This window comes from Limulus polyphemus, unplaced genomic scaffold, assembly GCF_000517525.1.
Source record: "Limulus polyphemus unplaced genomic scaffold, Limulus_polyphemus-2.1.2 Scaffold1381, whole genome shotgun sequence".
NCBI lineage: Eukaryota > Metazoa > Arthropoda > Merostomata > Xiphosura > Limulidae > Limulus > Limulus polyphemus.
Genome location: NW_013666991.1, coordinates 175,011 through 187,299, shown reverse-complemented (window position 1 = coordinate 187,299; position 12,289 = coordinate 175,011). Strand labels below are relative to the sequence as shown.

General features: G+C 34.2%; 1 protein-coding gene across 1 annotated transcript in view; it reads left to right on the top strand.

Annotated features, from left to right (window-relative positions):
• LOC106463337 (SPARC-related modular calcium-binding protein 1-like) overlaps positions 1-12,289 on the top strand; it is an 85,431-nt gene that overhangs the window by 31,620 nt on the left and 41,522 nt on the right. Inside the window, exons 3-4 of the mRNA XM_022390811.1 lie at positions 5,001-5,213; positions 9,662-9,709. Coding sequence (XP_022246519.1) covers positions 5,001-5,213; positions 9,662-9,709 — 261 coding nt within the window. The remainder of the gene's footprint in view (positions 1-5,000; positions 5,214-9,661; positions 9,710-12,289) is intronic.

Sequence of the window (12,289 nt, the reverse complement as noted above, 5' to 3'; positions counted from 1 at the left end):
ATTAGGGACGGCTAGCGCAATAGCCCTCGTGTAGCTTTGCGCGAAATTCAAAAACAAACAAACAAACGAAACAGGACTTCAAAAATAATTTCTTTTTTTATTAGAAAGCTTAGTTTTATTGTCTTCTTGCATGTAGTTTTAAATAGAAGGATTTTACATTGGGTAACAACTTAGTATTTTAGTTTGAATCACTTTAGAGACTTTAAATGTTTAAGACCTTAAACTATTATGTTGAGTTAATTGCGATTTCTAAATGAGTCTATAAGAGGATGATGAAGCTGAAGAGGATGCAAAAAATTAAATTAAAGAGAATTTGTATATGCTGTTAGAGTTATGTTTGTTTTAAAGCACAAAGCTACACAGTAGACTATCTGCACTGTGCACATAGCGGGTATCAAATTCCGAGTTTAGCGTTATAAGCCCTCAACCTTATCGCTTAGTCACTGAAAGGACATGTTGTTAAAACTATCTCAAAAATCTTACGTAAGAGAATAATAGGCAGTAAAGAAAAAGTCAACTTAATTGCCTAAGGTATGCAATGAAAAGATAATAATACAGACTATATGTATGACGAAGTATCACCGAAGCTAGGTCTGCAGCTATCATGTACACTAATTCGTTTCATTCTCATTATAAACGAGCAAGTTAGTTGAAAACATTAAATTACATGTAACAGTTATCCTGGTATTTCTAATACAAAAAAATATATTGTGTATTAGTAATAACTAGTTTGTAAAGATAAGGCTTTGTCGTGACATAACGTTTCCTGCAAAGTGTGTGAGCGTAAGCGTAAGCAACCATTTCTCAAGTTAGTGTAACAAACAGACACCGATAAAAAACAAACAAAAAAACAAACACAGAATCAAGAACGACAGAAACTACGCTTGGTATCCTTAAAACTCGTATATCTAGAACTTAAAGTAACCATATTGTTTTTGAATTTCGATGGGGAGAGTTTTTTGTGTATGTTGAAAATTGGAATAATAAACTTAAGAAACTAAGTGTTACGTAGTGAAAATTGAATTAATATTGAGGAAATTGTTTACAGTAAAGTGCTGTTTAACAACTTCTATACACCCCATTTTATCTGATCTACAATTCTGTCTTTTGATTTAGTAAGACGTACTTTCATATGATTTAGCAGGACGTACTTTCATTAACAAATCTCACGATTCTGTTTCTTTTACAAATGTTTATTTATCGGTCTTGTCCTTCATTAAAAATATTTTTACCATTTCTGGGAGTTCTATTACAATAAATAAATCTTGAATATTGGTTAGAACTTGGATTGTTAGCATCATAATACTTACAAGACTTATTCTTAGTTAAATATGAAGCATTCAGTATACAAGTGATAAAAATTACTTTGACTTATTCTTAGAAAAATATGAAGCTTTCAGAATACAAGTGATAAAAATTACTTTGACTTATTCTTAGTTAAATGTGAAGCATTCAGAATACAAGTGATAAACATTACTTTGACTTATTCTTAGTTAAATATGAAGCTTTCAGAATACAAGTGATAAAAATTACTTTGATTTATTCTTAGAAAAATATGAAGCTTTCAGAATACAAGTGGCAAACATTACTTTGACTTATTCTTAGTTAAATGTGAAGCATTCAGAATACAAGTGGCAAACATTACTTAGACTTATTCTTAGTTAAATGTGAAGCATTCAGAAAACAAGTGGCAAACATTACTTAGACTTATTCTTAGTTAAATGTGAAGCATTCAGAATACAAGTGGCAAACATTACTTTCGTTGATACATTTGCATATTAGTAATAGCGGAAAAATTGTGTGATTTTAGCATAACATTTAAAAGATTATCAAGTCCTAATTTGTATTTTATTTTATACCTGTTGATATAATCTTTGTGAGTATTTGTGTGTACATACCTATCATAAAAAGGCTTCGCAAGGCCTGGTGGTTAGGACGCCTGACTTGCATCTGCAGCTTGTGGATTCGGATCCCCGTCGCCGAACATGCTCGCCCTTTCAGTCGTGGGAGTGACAGTCAATTCTCCTTTTCGTTAGTTAAGGAGTAGCAGCCCAAAATTTGGTGGTGGGTGATGTTGACTAGTTGCCTTCCCTCTAGTTTTTCACTGCTAAATTTGGGACGGCTACCCGGAGAGGATATGGGCGCCACCATTTAAATTTGACAGAGGATCACAGATGATGTATCAGTATCTAAAGTGCCCCAACGGTCATAAGCAGCTTCAGGACTTAAAAAAAATACCACGAAAAAGAAAATGGCAAATAATGTTGAGGAAAAAAAATTACGTTCCAATAAAAAAACAACAAGAACAATAACAAATGTATATATAGCAACATAGTCTCATTTCTGTTGAAATATATAAGCATTAACCCATAGTAAAGAAAATGGCGTTTGTGATTGCCACGGACAGTGAAAATCGATGTTAAGTTAAGCCCAACTCGTAAACATTTAACTGGAGAAAAATGTTATATAAGAAAGCTAGAAATTACACATTAACTTACAAAACTTCAGTTTCTGACTTACAAAATTATTCCACACTGGAGAATAACTATTTGTTCTTTTAGTTTTAATTTGCAAAATTTGCAGCTCCAATTTTAAACTTATTTACTGTGTCACAGGATCCTTTTAATTTGATTTATTCATGAGATTGGTCGACTGCGAAATATAATTACTTATGACAAATGTTTATACGGTTCATAATTCAACGGATTTGTATAAATTCAATAGGTTTAGCTTGTTTAACTACTGTCGTGCTCTAATTACACGCCCATCAACTCATTAAGACTGTGAAATGTTACGTTTTACAATTGAAAGACAATTAATTTGCTTAAAAACAATGTTAAGAAATATATTTCGCTTTGAAATTCTCTTTAAAACAAGATTTCAGATCTAAGTGCGATTGGAAAGTACAGCTAACGTAAATATATATGCTTAGTAATTATCAAGCAATAAAGCGATGATGCAGTTGTTGATGATTTTATTGGTTGAACGGGTTTATATTCTATTTTACGTATCTATAAAATGTGATTTGACGGTGAATCTTTAGTTTGGAACTTATACTTTAAGATGCGCAACTACGTTATTATTACTATAAATGTAAAACCACAATTAACTAGTAAATATTTAGACAACCCTGTAAATAATCTTTTCTTTTATTACTTTTGTTTTGTCGTGTGGCATTTCATGATGAGAGAAGTTGTTTGCCGACAGGTGTCGCGACCTTTGTCAGCGAGGTAAATGATAGATCTTTTAAGCAAAGCCTCACCATGCTTAACCCTTTACCACTTATCACGTTCCTTTTTAAAGGTTTTCTTTGTTGGTAAGCACAAAGCTACAAAAAGGGCTATCTGTGCCGTGCCCACCAAGGGTATGGAAACCAGGATTTTAGCATTATAAGTCTTAGACTATCCGCTGTGTCACTGGGAAGCGGGGGATCTTTTTAAAGGAAGAAATATTTACAGTTGGTACTCCGCGAGCTAATATTATTTATCTATTTTAATTTTAACAGTTTCTATTAAAACGGAAAATTTTTAATCGTAATTGCTATTTTCAAGAATAATTACGTCATAATTAATTTGTCGTAAAATCACCAAAGTTTGTAATAAAAGTCTGTGTAAACTCAACATTGTGTATAAACATAAGTTGCTAAGTAGCTTGTTTGTTTGTTTTGGAATTTCGCGCAAAGCTACACGAGGGCTATCTGCGCTAGCCATCCCTAATTTAGCAGTGTAAGACTAGAGGGAAGGCAGCTAGTCATCACCACCCACCGCCAACTCTTGGGCTACTCTTTTACCAACGAATAGTGGGATTGACCGTAACATTATAACGCCCCCACGGCTGCTAAGTAGCATTTACTTTCAATTAGATATCGTGATACCGAACGTTTTGTCCTCATAGTCAGTTATAATATAAGCCTTTTAAACGTATTTCATCTTAATTTCAATACTTTTGCTAAGCTTTTGACTATAATAGATTATATCTTTATTTAGTTTATACTTAAATGGAGTTAGGGTTAATTATAAATAGTATCTTGTTTTAGTAAAACATACGCTAATTTCTACAAAACGTGTGAAACCTCTACGAGTATAAAAAGCTGAAAAACATCAGTGTGTAAAAGATAAAACTAAACGTATAAAAATTTCAAGTTTTAATTCATCTTAAAACTCGAGAACAATTGATGCCTTTCTTCACGACCAAAAGTTGAAGGTCAGGGACAAGACTACGAAAATTCTCCCCCTTTTTTTTTTTAAAGAAAAGTGACGCCTACAGGCTCGTGCTTTCAATATACTGCAGCGTATGTATATTTTGTAAACTTATTAGGTTTCAAAGATAATTTGGTTATCAAAGACCGAAAGGGCGCATGTCAAGAGTGAGATATTGTATAACCATAACAAGAGACCCAGCAGGAATTTGATGTGATTCCCAGGACGATACCTACCATTTATCTCTTGAAATATGACATTTCCAAAACCGCAACGTATTACTTTCAGTTTCTTTCTTACGCGATTGTTCAAATATTAGGTATTGTGTTAACTTCAGTATCTATCTATCTATATTCTCTCTCGCCTTTTTTATAGGTCTTGGCATGGACTGGTAGTTAGGGTGCTTAATTCGCAATTTGCTGCTGGCAGGATCGAATCCTGTCATCGAACATGCGCGCCCTTTCAACCCCACTAGTCATTGGTAAATAAAAAAAATATTCCAAGAGTTGGCGGAAGGTGGTATTGACTAGCTGGTATTCCCCTAGTCTGTCACTTCAAAATTAGGGACTGATAGTGCTGATAGTCTCCGAGCAGTTTTGCATTAAATTCTAATAAACAAACAAACAAACAAAATGTTTTGTTGTTACCCAAACGGCTTTTCTAATTTATCGATATATCCAATACCTTAAAAACGATAGGTTACACAACATAATATTTTCGGATAATTACAAAATTGCTATTTATTTATTTATTTTTGTCTCTTGGTTTCAGTGCTTTGTCTTGTTTTACATTTTGTTGCAGGTTCACCAAACTGTTTTGATGTACGGAGATTAGCATTAGCCCAGGCTTCGGAGGGGAACCGTAGGGTGACCATTCCTGAGTGTAAGGAGGACGGTTCCTATATGGAAGTCCAGTGTCATCGAACAACAGGCTACTGCTGGTGTGTGGATGACAACGGAAAACATGTACAGGGTACTTCGGTCAAAAATAGGCAGCCGAACTGTGGCAAGATGGGTATGGCATTAGAAGTTCATCAACCTATAGTAATAAGGGCTAACAATTAGAAGTTCATCAGCCTATAGTAATAAGAGATGGATATAACATTAGAAGTTCATCAACCTATAGTAATAAGAGATGGATATAACATTAGAAGTTCATCAACCTATAGTAATAAGGGTTAACAATTAGAAGTTCATCAACCTATAGTAATAAGGGTTAACAATTAGAAGTTCATCAACCTATAGTAATAAGAGATGGATATGACATTAGAAGTTCATCAACCTATAGTAATAAGAGATGGCAATGAGAAGTTCATCAACCTATAGTAATAAGAGATGGATATAACATTAAAAGTTCATCAACCTATAGTAATAAGGGCTAACAATTAGAAGTTTATCAACTTATAGTACTAAGAGATGGATATAACATTAAAAGTTCATCAACCTATAGTAATAAGGGCTAACAATTAGAAGTTCATCAACTTATAGTGCTAAGAGATGGATATGACATTAGAAGTTCATCATCCTATAGTAATAAGGGCTAACAATTAGAAGTTCATCAACTTATAGTGCTAAGAGATGGATATGACATTAGAAGTTCATCATCCTATAGTAATAAGGGCTAACAATTAGAAGTTCATCAACTTATAGTGCTAAGAGATGGATATGACATTAGAAGTTCATACGATGTATTAAGAATCATTATCTAAAAGTGCCTAGACACATTGAATCGTGTTACTCCTACCTTCAGTCCAGTATTGTAAAATATTTCAATCATAATGGAAAATAATAGTATGGAGGATGACGAATAAAGTGTCAAGGATATTGAAGTCAACTTAATCATGTAAATTTGAACAGTGGACTCTACTTCTTCTGTTACTGAACAAAGAAAGTAAACTCTTCGAAATTACTCTGGCTTTTCGATCAATTGTAAAAAAAGTTTTCAGATAGATAAATGTGCTATTTAGGCTTTCTGAATTTTCCAGATAAAGAACAAATTTTATGAGCCAGAGCTGCTAAGTTTTACTCTACTACAGATCCGAGTTTCCAGATTTCGAAATTGTAGTCTTCATGTAATTATTCTATATGCTTTTATAGAATAATCTATTCTTAAAAAAATCCTGTCTAGCTAAACTTTCAAAATAAACTTATTGATAGAACTTATAGGAAACTTCCAAGTTCCTCTAGCGACTTAAACAGTTTAAAAGACCTCTAATGTAATCTCTAAGAATAGATACTGTATTATATTTAGCATCTATATGGTGTCTTAAAAAAAAAAGACACTACGATAATCAAACAAATTGTGACACAAGAAGAACGTGAAAACGTGAACAAAATTATTTTTATCATATCTGTTCTACAAGAAAAACTCGTATACGAAAGTTCCAACAGGTCGGAAATACGACGACTTTCATACTAAATAATCTGATGGCCTTAACATTGTAACATTTGTAAACATGCGAAATGAGAAGTCTTAATTTGTATGAAAATAAACAAGCATTAGCTTAATATAAAAATTTGCGGGGAGTGATGTCCGGAAAGGAAAGGGATATGAGTAAAGTGAAGCCGACGAGAGATCACGTTAATAGGACACCAGCGGACCGTTGCTAGAGACTGCTCCCCTGCAACATGATAATTCCACGCTCTGTATGTCATGTAACGATTGCACTTAAGAAATTTGGATGGAAAATTTTCCCTATCTCCACTTTTAGTTTTAATCTAGCGCCCTATGACTATTATTACAACCTGTGCGAACGCCTCGCAGTGGCACAGTGATATGTCTGTTTCGATATCCGTGGTGGTAGAACACAGATAGCCAGCCCATTGTGGAGCTTTGCACTTAAGAACAACTAAACCAAACAAACCTACAATTCAAAATAGTTGGTCCATAAAAAGTACACTTCTTCCTGAACGCATCCCGTGTTACGTGGACTCTTGTTATTACGCATTGAAGCATAAAACATTGGTTTGAACATGTAAAAACTTTGTGTGGATAAACAGGTTTCCGAAAAACAGATAAATAACATACCTTGGTATGTCTGTCACATATTGATCTTTGTTTTAATTACATGGAATTCACTTTCAAAATGTGTGAAATGTGAAGTTTAGATACTTTAATTTCGTTTTTGGTTATTATTTACGGTATCAAACAAAATGTTGTTTAGATCAGTAATGATTTCTCTTTCATATAACTAGACCAATATCGGATGAAGCAGCCTTTAGATCAGTAATGATTCCTCTTTCATACAACTAGACCAAAATCGGATTAAGAAGCCTTTAGTAATTATTCTTTCTTTAGAAAATAATCTTAAAGTGCTCATATTAACTTGCCCCCCCCTGTGGCACAGCCTCATGTCTGCCAAGTTACAACGCTAGAAACCGGGTTTCGATACCCGTGGTGGACAGAGCACAGATAGCCCATTGTGTAGCTTTGTGCTTATCTACAAACAAACAAACATATTAACTTGTATAAGTTAACTTATCGTTTTAAGATTATGAGGTTAAAGATAAAATCCTAAACATATGGACTCATTGACTCACACGCTTATTAGATGTACTTGTAAGAAGAATAAATTACATTTAAATTTGAGACGGCACATCTTAAGAAGTGAGTCCATTTTTGACATTATTCGCATCACTCCTCATTGAAAGTAGCTCCAAGTGTAGATAAATAATTTAATCTATCCGTTATATTCCTCAGAAAACATTCCTAAGCTTCTCTGACTTATTCTTTTGGATTCAGATTGGGACTCTTGATTGGCTGAGGTAAATTTTGGACGATGTTTGTCTCTAACGCCTTAAAATACGAAAGATTGTTTGGGTTGCCACCAAACTTAGACCAATACATTTCAAGTAGAACATTATTAATGAAATTAATCGCTCCATTGAGAGTTTTCCCGTTGCAGTGCTCTCCAATTAACAATGAAAAGGCATTTTGAGAGACGACGCGTTTCGTACACAGCTGTAATTATTACAGGATTATTGGAAAAATACAAATACAAAGTTCGACAAATACACACGGTCGTCATGGTACTCCACAACGGTGGATTCTCATCAAAAGATTCAATGTATTGTTTGATGCCATGAGACCTTTCAAAGCTTGAGTTAAATGAAAATAGATTAATATTTAGGTAGTTATTCTGATATTTTACATTAAAATATTCAGTGGTTTTTTACGTCTTTAGCATGATACACACACTGGATGTGGGTAGAAGTAGGAAGAATGGGAGTTTTCAGACACTCTTACCACTAATACTTCATCAAACTGTCATATTTCAAGATCTGTGAATTGGTTGTCAGATGTAAATGTTCCCCTTCATGAATCTATATCGCAATGGCGTATAGGATTTATGTGGAATCTCTGGAAACGGGTCTATAGTCAGTTACCATAGCGGCAGAGGTTCGTGTGACCCTTGGGAGGACGTTTCATGATGCAATATTCAATATTTTTGGGAACACAGTCATCGAAACGGCGGAAATAATAGAGGTGGCGGTAACATTGAACGGTTGCTATAGTGCCATTTTTAGAAACAGTTTGGAACGTACTACGCTAGAGACGCTATACATCTACGAACCACATCCGCCAGCTTGTACTGTCAGAATAAGTAAAGCAAGTCTAGGTGTTTCTGGTGGTTATTCTCCAAATTTTTGCTCTATCATTAATATATAAAGGAACTGGGACATGATACATCAGACCACATCACAGGCTCCAAATAATACAGTGTCCATAACTCACTTCTTAAGCATTAGTGAAGCCGTACTTTTGTATATAAACCTGACAATTGGTTTTTCTTCTGCCATATATGACAGTTTCTTGAAATGTCCTTTGCATATTAGGTTTAAAAGTATTGAAAGTATCCGACATCTGGAACAGTTTGACCTATGTTGCACTTTACAAGCCTGTTTAATTATCTTTTTTTTTACCTCATTCGGCCACTACTGGTTGGCGGCCACATTTGTTTTTGTTGGCACAGTTGATAGACTCTGATGGTCAATGTCTTTAAACAGCCATTTAAAGAAAAATTTTTTGATAACGAAATTCTTGCTAGAAGGGCACCCATCACAGGCCTTTTTAAATGTTAGAAAAATGTTATCTATTCATACAAGTTTTTATTTTATCAGTTGTACAAAGTAAAACTTTTGTATATTTTGTTCAGAACGTTTCACCAGGTTTACCTGGCATCACCAGGTAAGTTATAAGAACTGAGGCTATGTATAAACGATAAAATACTTGTGTGAACTTTAAAAAGCGCAGTTCTTTCTAATATATAATTACAATTATCTATTGTTTTACTAATTGGTAGCCATTTGGCATATCACATGCCAGTATATTTTACATATATATCGCGTGTTTCACAAAAGTGTGTGTGTGGTGGGGGGGGGGGGCTGATAAAGAGGTCAGTCAGTATATATTTAAGGCATTAGAATATATAACTGTAATACCGTTTTGATTTTTTTCTTCAGAGAAAAGAACTAACAAGCGTCGATCGTCAAGACGAAGACGAAGAAAAGGCAAGTTTAAATAGTTCTCTGTAATATTTAATGTTATCACATTCATGAAAATATTTCAATAGTCTGATGTACAAACATTGTAACTTTATATAGAGGGTTATTAGTAAGTCTCAAGAAAAAGAAGTGTTTTGGTTCACAAATCTGCACTAGATGTCCCTACTTTAGACAAAGGGGAAGGCAGCAAGTCAACATCACCCACCTCCAACTCTTTGACTATTTTTTCCCCAAGAAAAAAAAAGGGATTGACAATCACATTATAACTTTCCCACGGCTGAAAAGGTGAGCCCGTTCACTGACGGGATTCGTACCCGCGACTCAACGATTGTTAGTCGAGTGTTCTAATCATAAGGCCATGCCTGGCCTAAAGTAATTATAATATAACCTTACATGATATATACTTCTTAATTTAGATTTTTTTTACGAAGAGCAGAGCATAATTTGCATGACGACTTCGGAATTTTACAAAATAATGTAGCGGGAAAACATTTAATTGTCTTCTAGATTCACATATTATGTTCGATTACTCACGAAACATGGTTAACATGTGTCACTATTGAATATTAGTTAAACTGGGGATAAAAATATTTGAACCCAGGCTGAAAATACATTACACGTTCGGAGTAAAATATTTGGGAATAATCGCAAAGATTTCTTTGTATGTGTGATTTATATAAAAAATCTCTTGTATCAGAAAGCCTCTTTTATATTTGGGTATTTCGTTAGACTTAAGTTTTGGCTATCAGATTGAATACAAACCTCAGCCAACAAAACGTTTTTTTAAAGGGTACAGTTATAACAATTCGTCTTATATAAACAATTCTATATGAATACACCCGTTTATGTATTTATATATACCAGGGTTTCTGAAGCACTCTTTACGTAGGCATGACTACAGCTTGTTTTGCTAGGATATAGATACTGCACCAAAACTAGCCGCGAACCGCGAAACATTTGCGGTAGTTGTCACGCACTTCGGTTGAATTTTCCATGTTCTATCATTTTCACGCATGCCATTTAAGCTACGCTTTCTTGTAGGCATCATGTGTTGGATCAATAAATCCTGGTCTATTTACAAAAATGCACTCGGTCAGACAAACAAACTCACGTAGACTTAATTATATTTAATAAAACTACACGTACGTAACTATAATTAATAAAACTACACATAAAGTAAGCAATAAAGTAAAGTGATGGTATATATAATAGTGTACATAGTATAAAACAGTTATGAGCGTTCAGTGTATGACAGGGTTTTACGAGTAGAAACAAAGAAACTCACAAAAACGAAGAATAAAACCCGTAGTAAAGAAAAAAGTAACTTAAAGAATGTTTATAGCAGTCTATGAAACAAACCGAAGCTAAATTATTACAGTAAAGTAAATGTAAAGTTGTAATGAAGGCAAACTTAGCTGAATATGCAGAAACGCCTGAATGCGTGTTCACAAAGTGATAAGCATATGGTTTTGAACGAACTGCGCATGCATATTTTAGACTTAAATAAGTCGAGAAAGTCCATATAAATTTTATTTAGTGTAATGTTATTTTTTTTAGGAAACTACACCTTGGTTAAGTGTTCTTTGTGTGAAATACTTTGTAAAAAATCAACAACTAAAGTTGAAATCGAAGCCAGTCGTCACATGATGACAACGACATTCATTGTGCCATCGTATACAATACTCGTTGCGTTGAAAAGTTTGACTAAGCAAAAAACAGGCAAGGTGATTCTGAATTGAAAAGCCAATATGCAATCCGAACTCCTTGGACAAAGGCTGTTTTAACAATATGAGATTTGTTGCGTTTAATCGGTAAATTTGCGAGAAAAGTTCCAGACAGACAAACGCAAGAGTATTATTTATATAGATAATAAAAAGCATTTATCTGCAGTATTATTTAAAAAGTTTCTGTAAAACTCGAAATAGGAGAATTTAACAGATATCACGATCAGATTTTTTTTTTCTTTTTTTGGTAGACCTGACAAGGGCTGATGGTTAGGGCACACGACTCGCAATCTGAGGATTAGAATCTCTTCCACGAACATACTCGCCCTTTCAGCCGTGAGAGCGTTATAATGTGACGGCCAATTTCACTTTTCGTTGGTAAAGAGTAGCCCAAGTGGGTGGTGTTGACTAACTCTAGTCTATCACTCCAAAATTTGGTACAGTAGCGCAGATCACCCTCGTGTAGCTTTGTGCGAAGTTCGAAACTGAAAACTTCTTTCTTGTTTTGGGGGCTAATTTGAAGTTTGGCATTGTATTGTTCGTAGTTTGATAGAAATATCTATAAATTTCTCCCACATGTAAGTGCGAATTTTATTACTTACTTACGAGAGCCAATATTCTGCCAAACTCTTTTTTTCTATTCCTTGTATCTCTGTTCACTTGATACACGTTATCTTGTTTTCTTGATTTTTGTTAAAGTTACAGAAAGGGCTATCTGTCATCTACCCACCGCGGGTATTGAAAACAAATTTTTAGTGTCATAAGCCCTCAAATATACCGCTGAGGTATATAAGCAGTTTTTAGAGCAAAGCGCCAAATCTTCAAACAGGAAATGAAACTACGGACAGCTCACAATACCGCG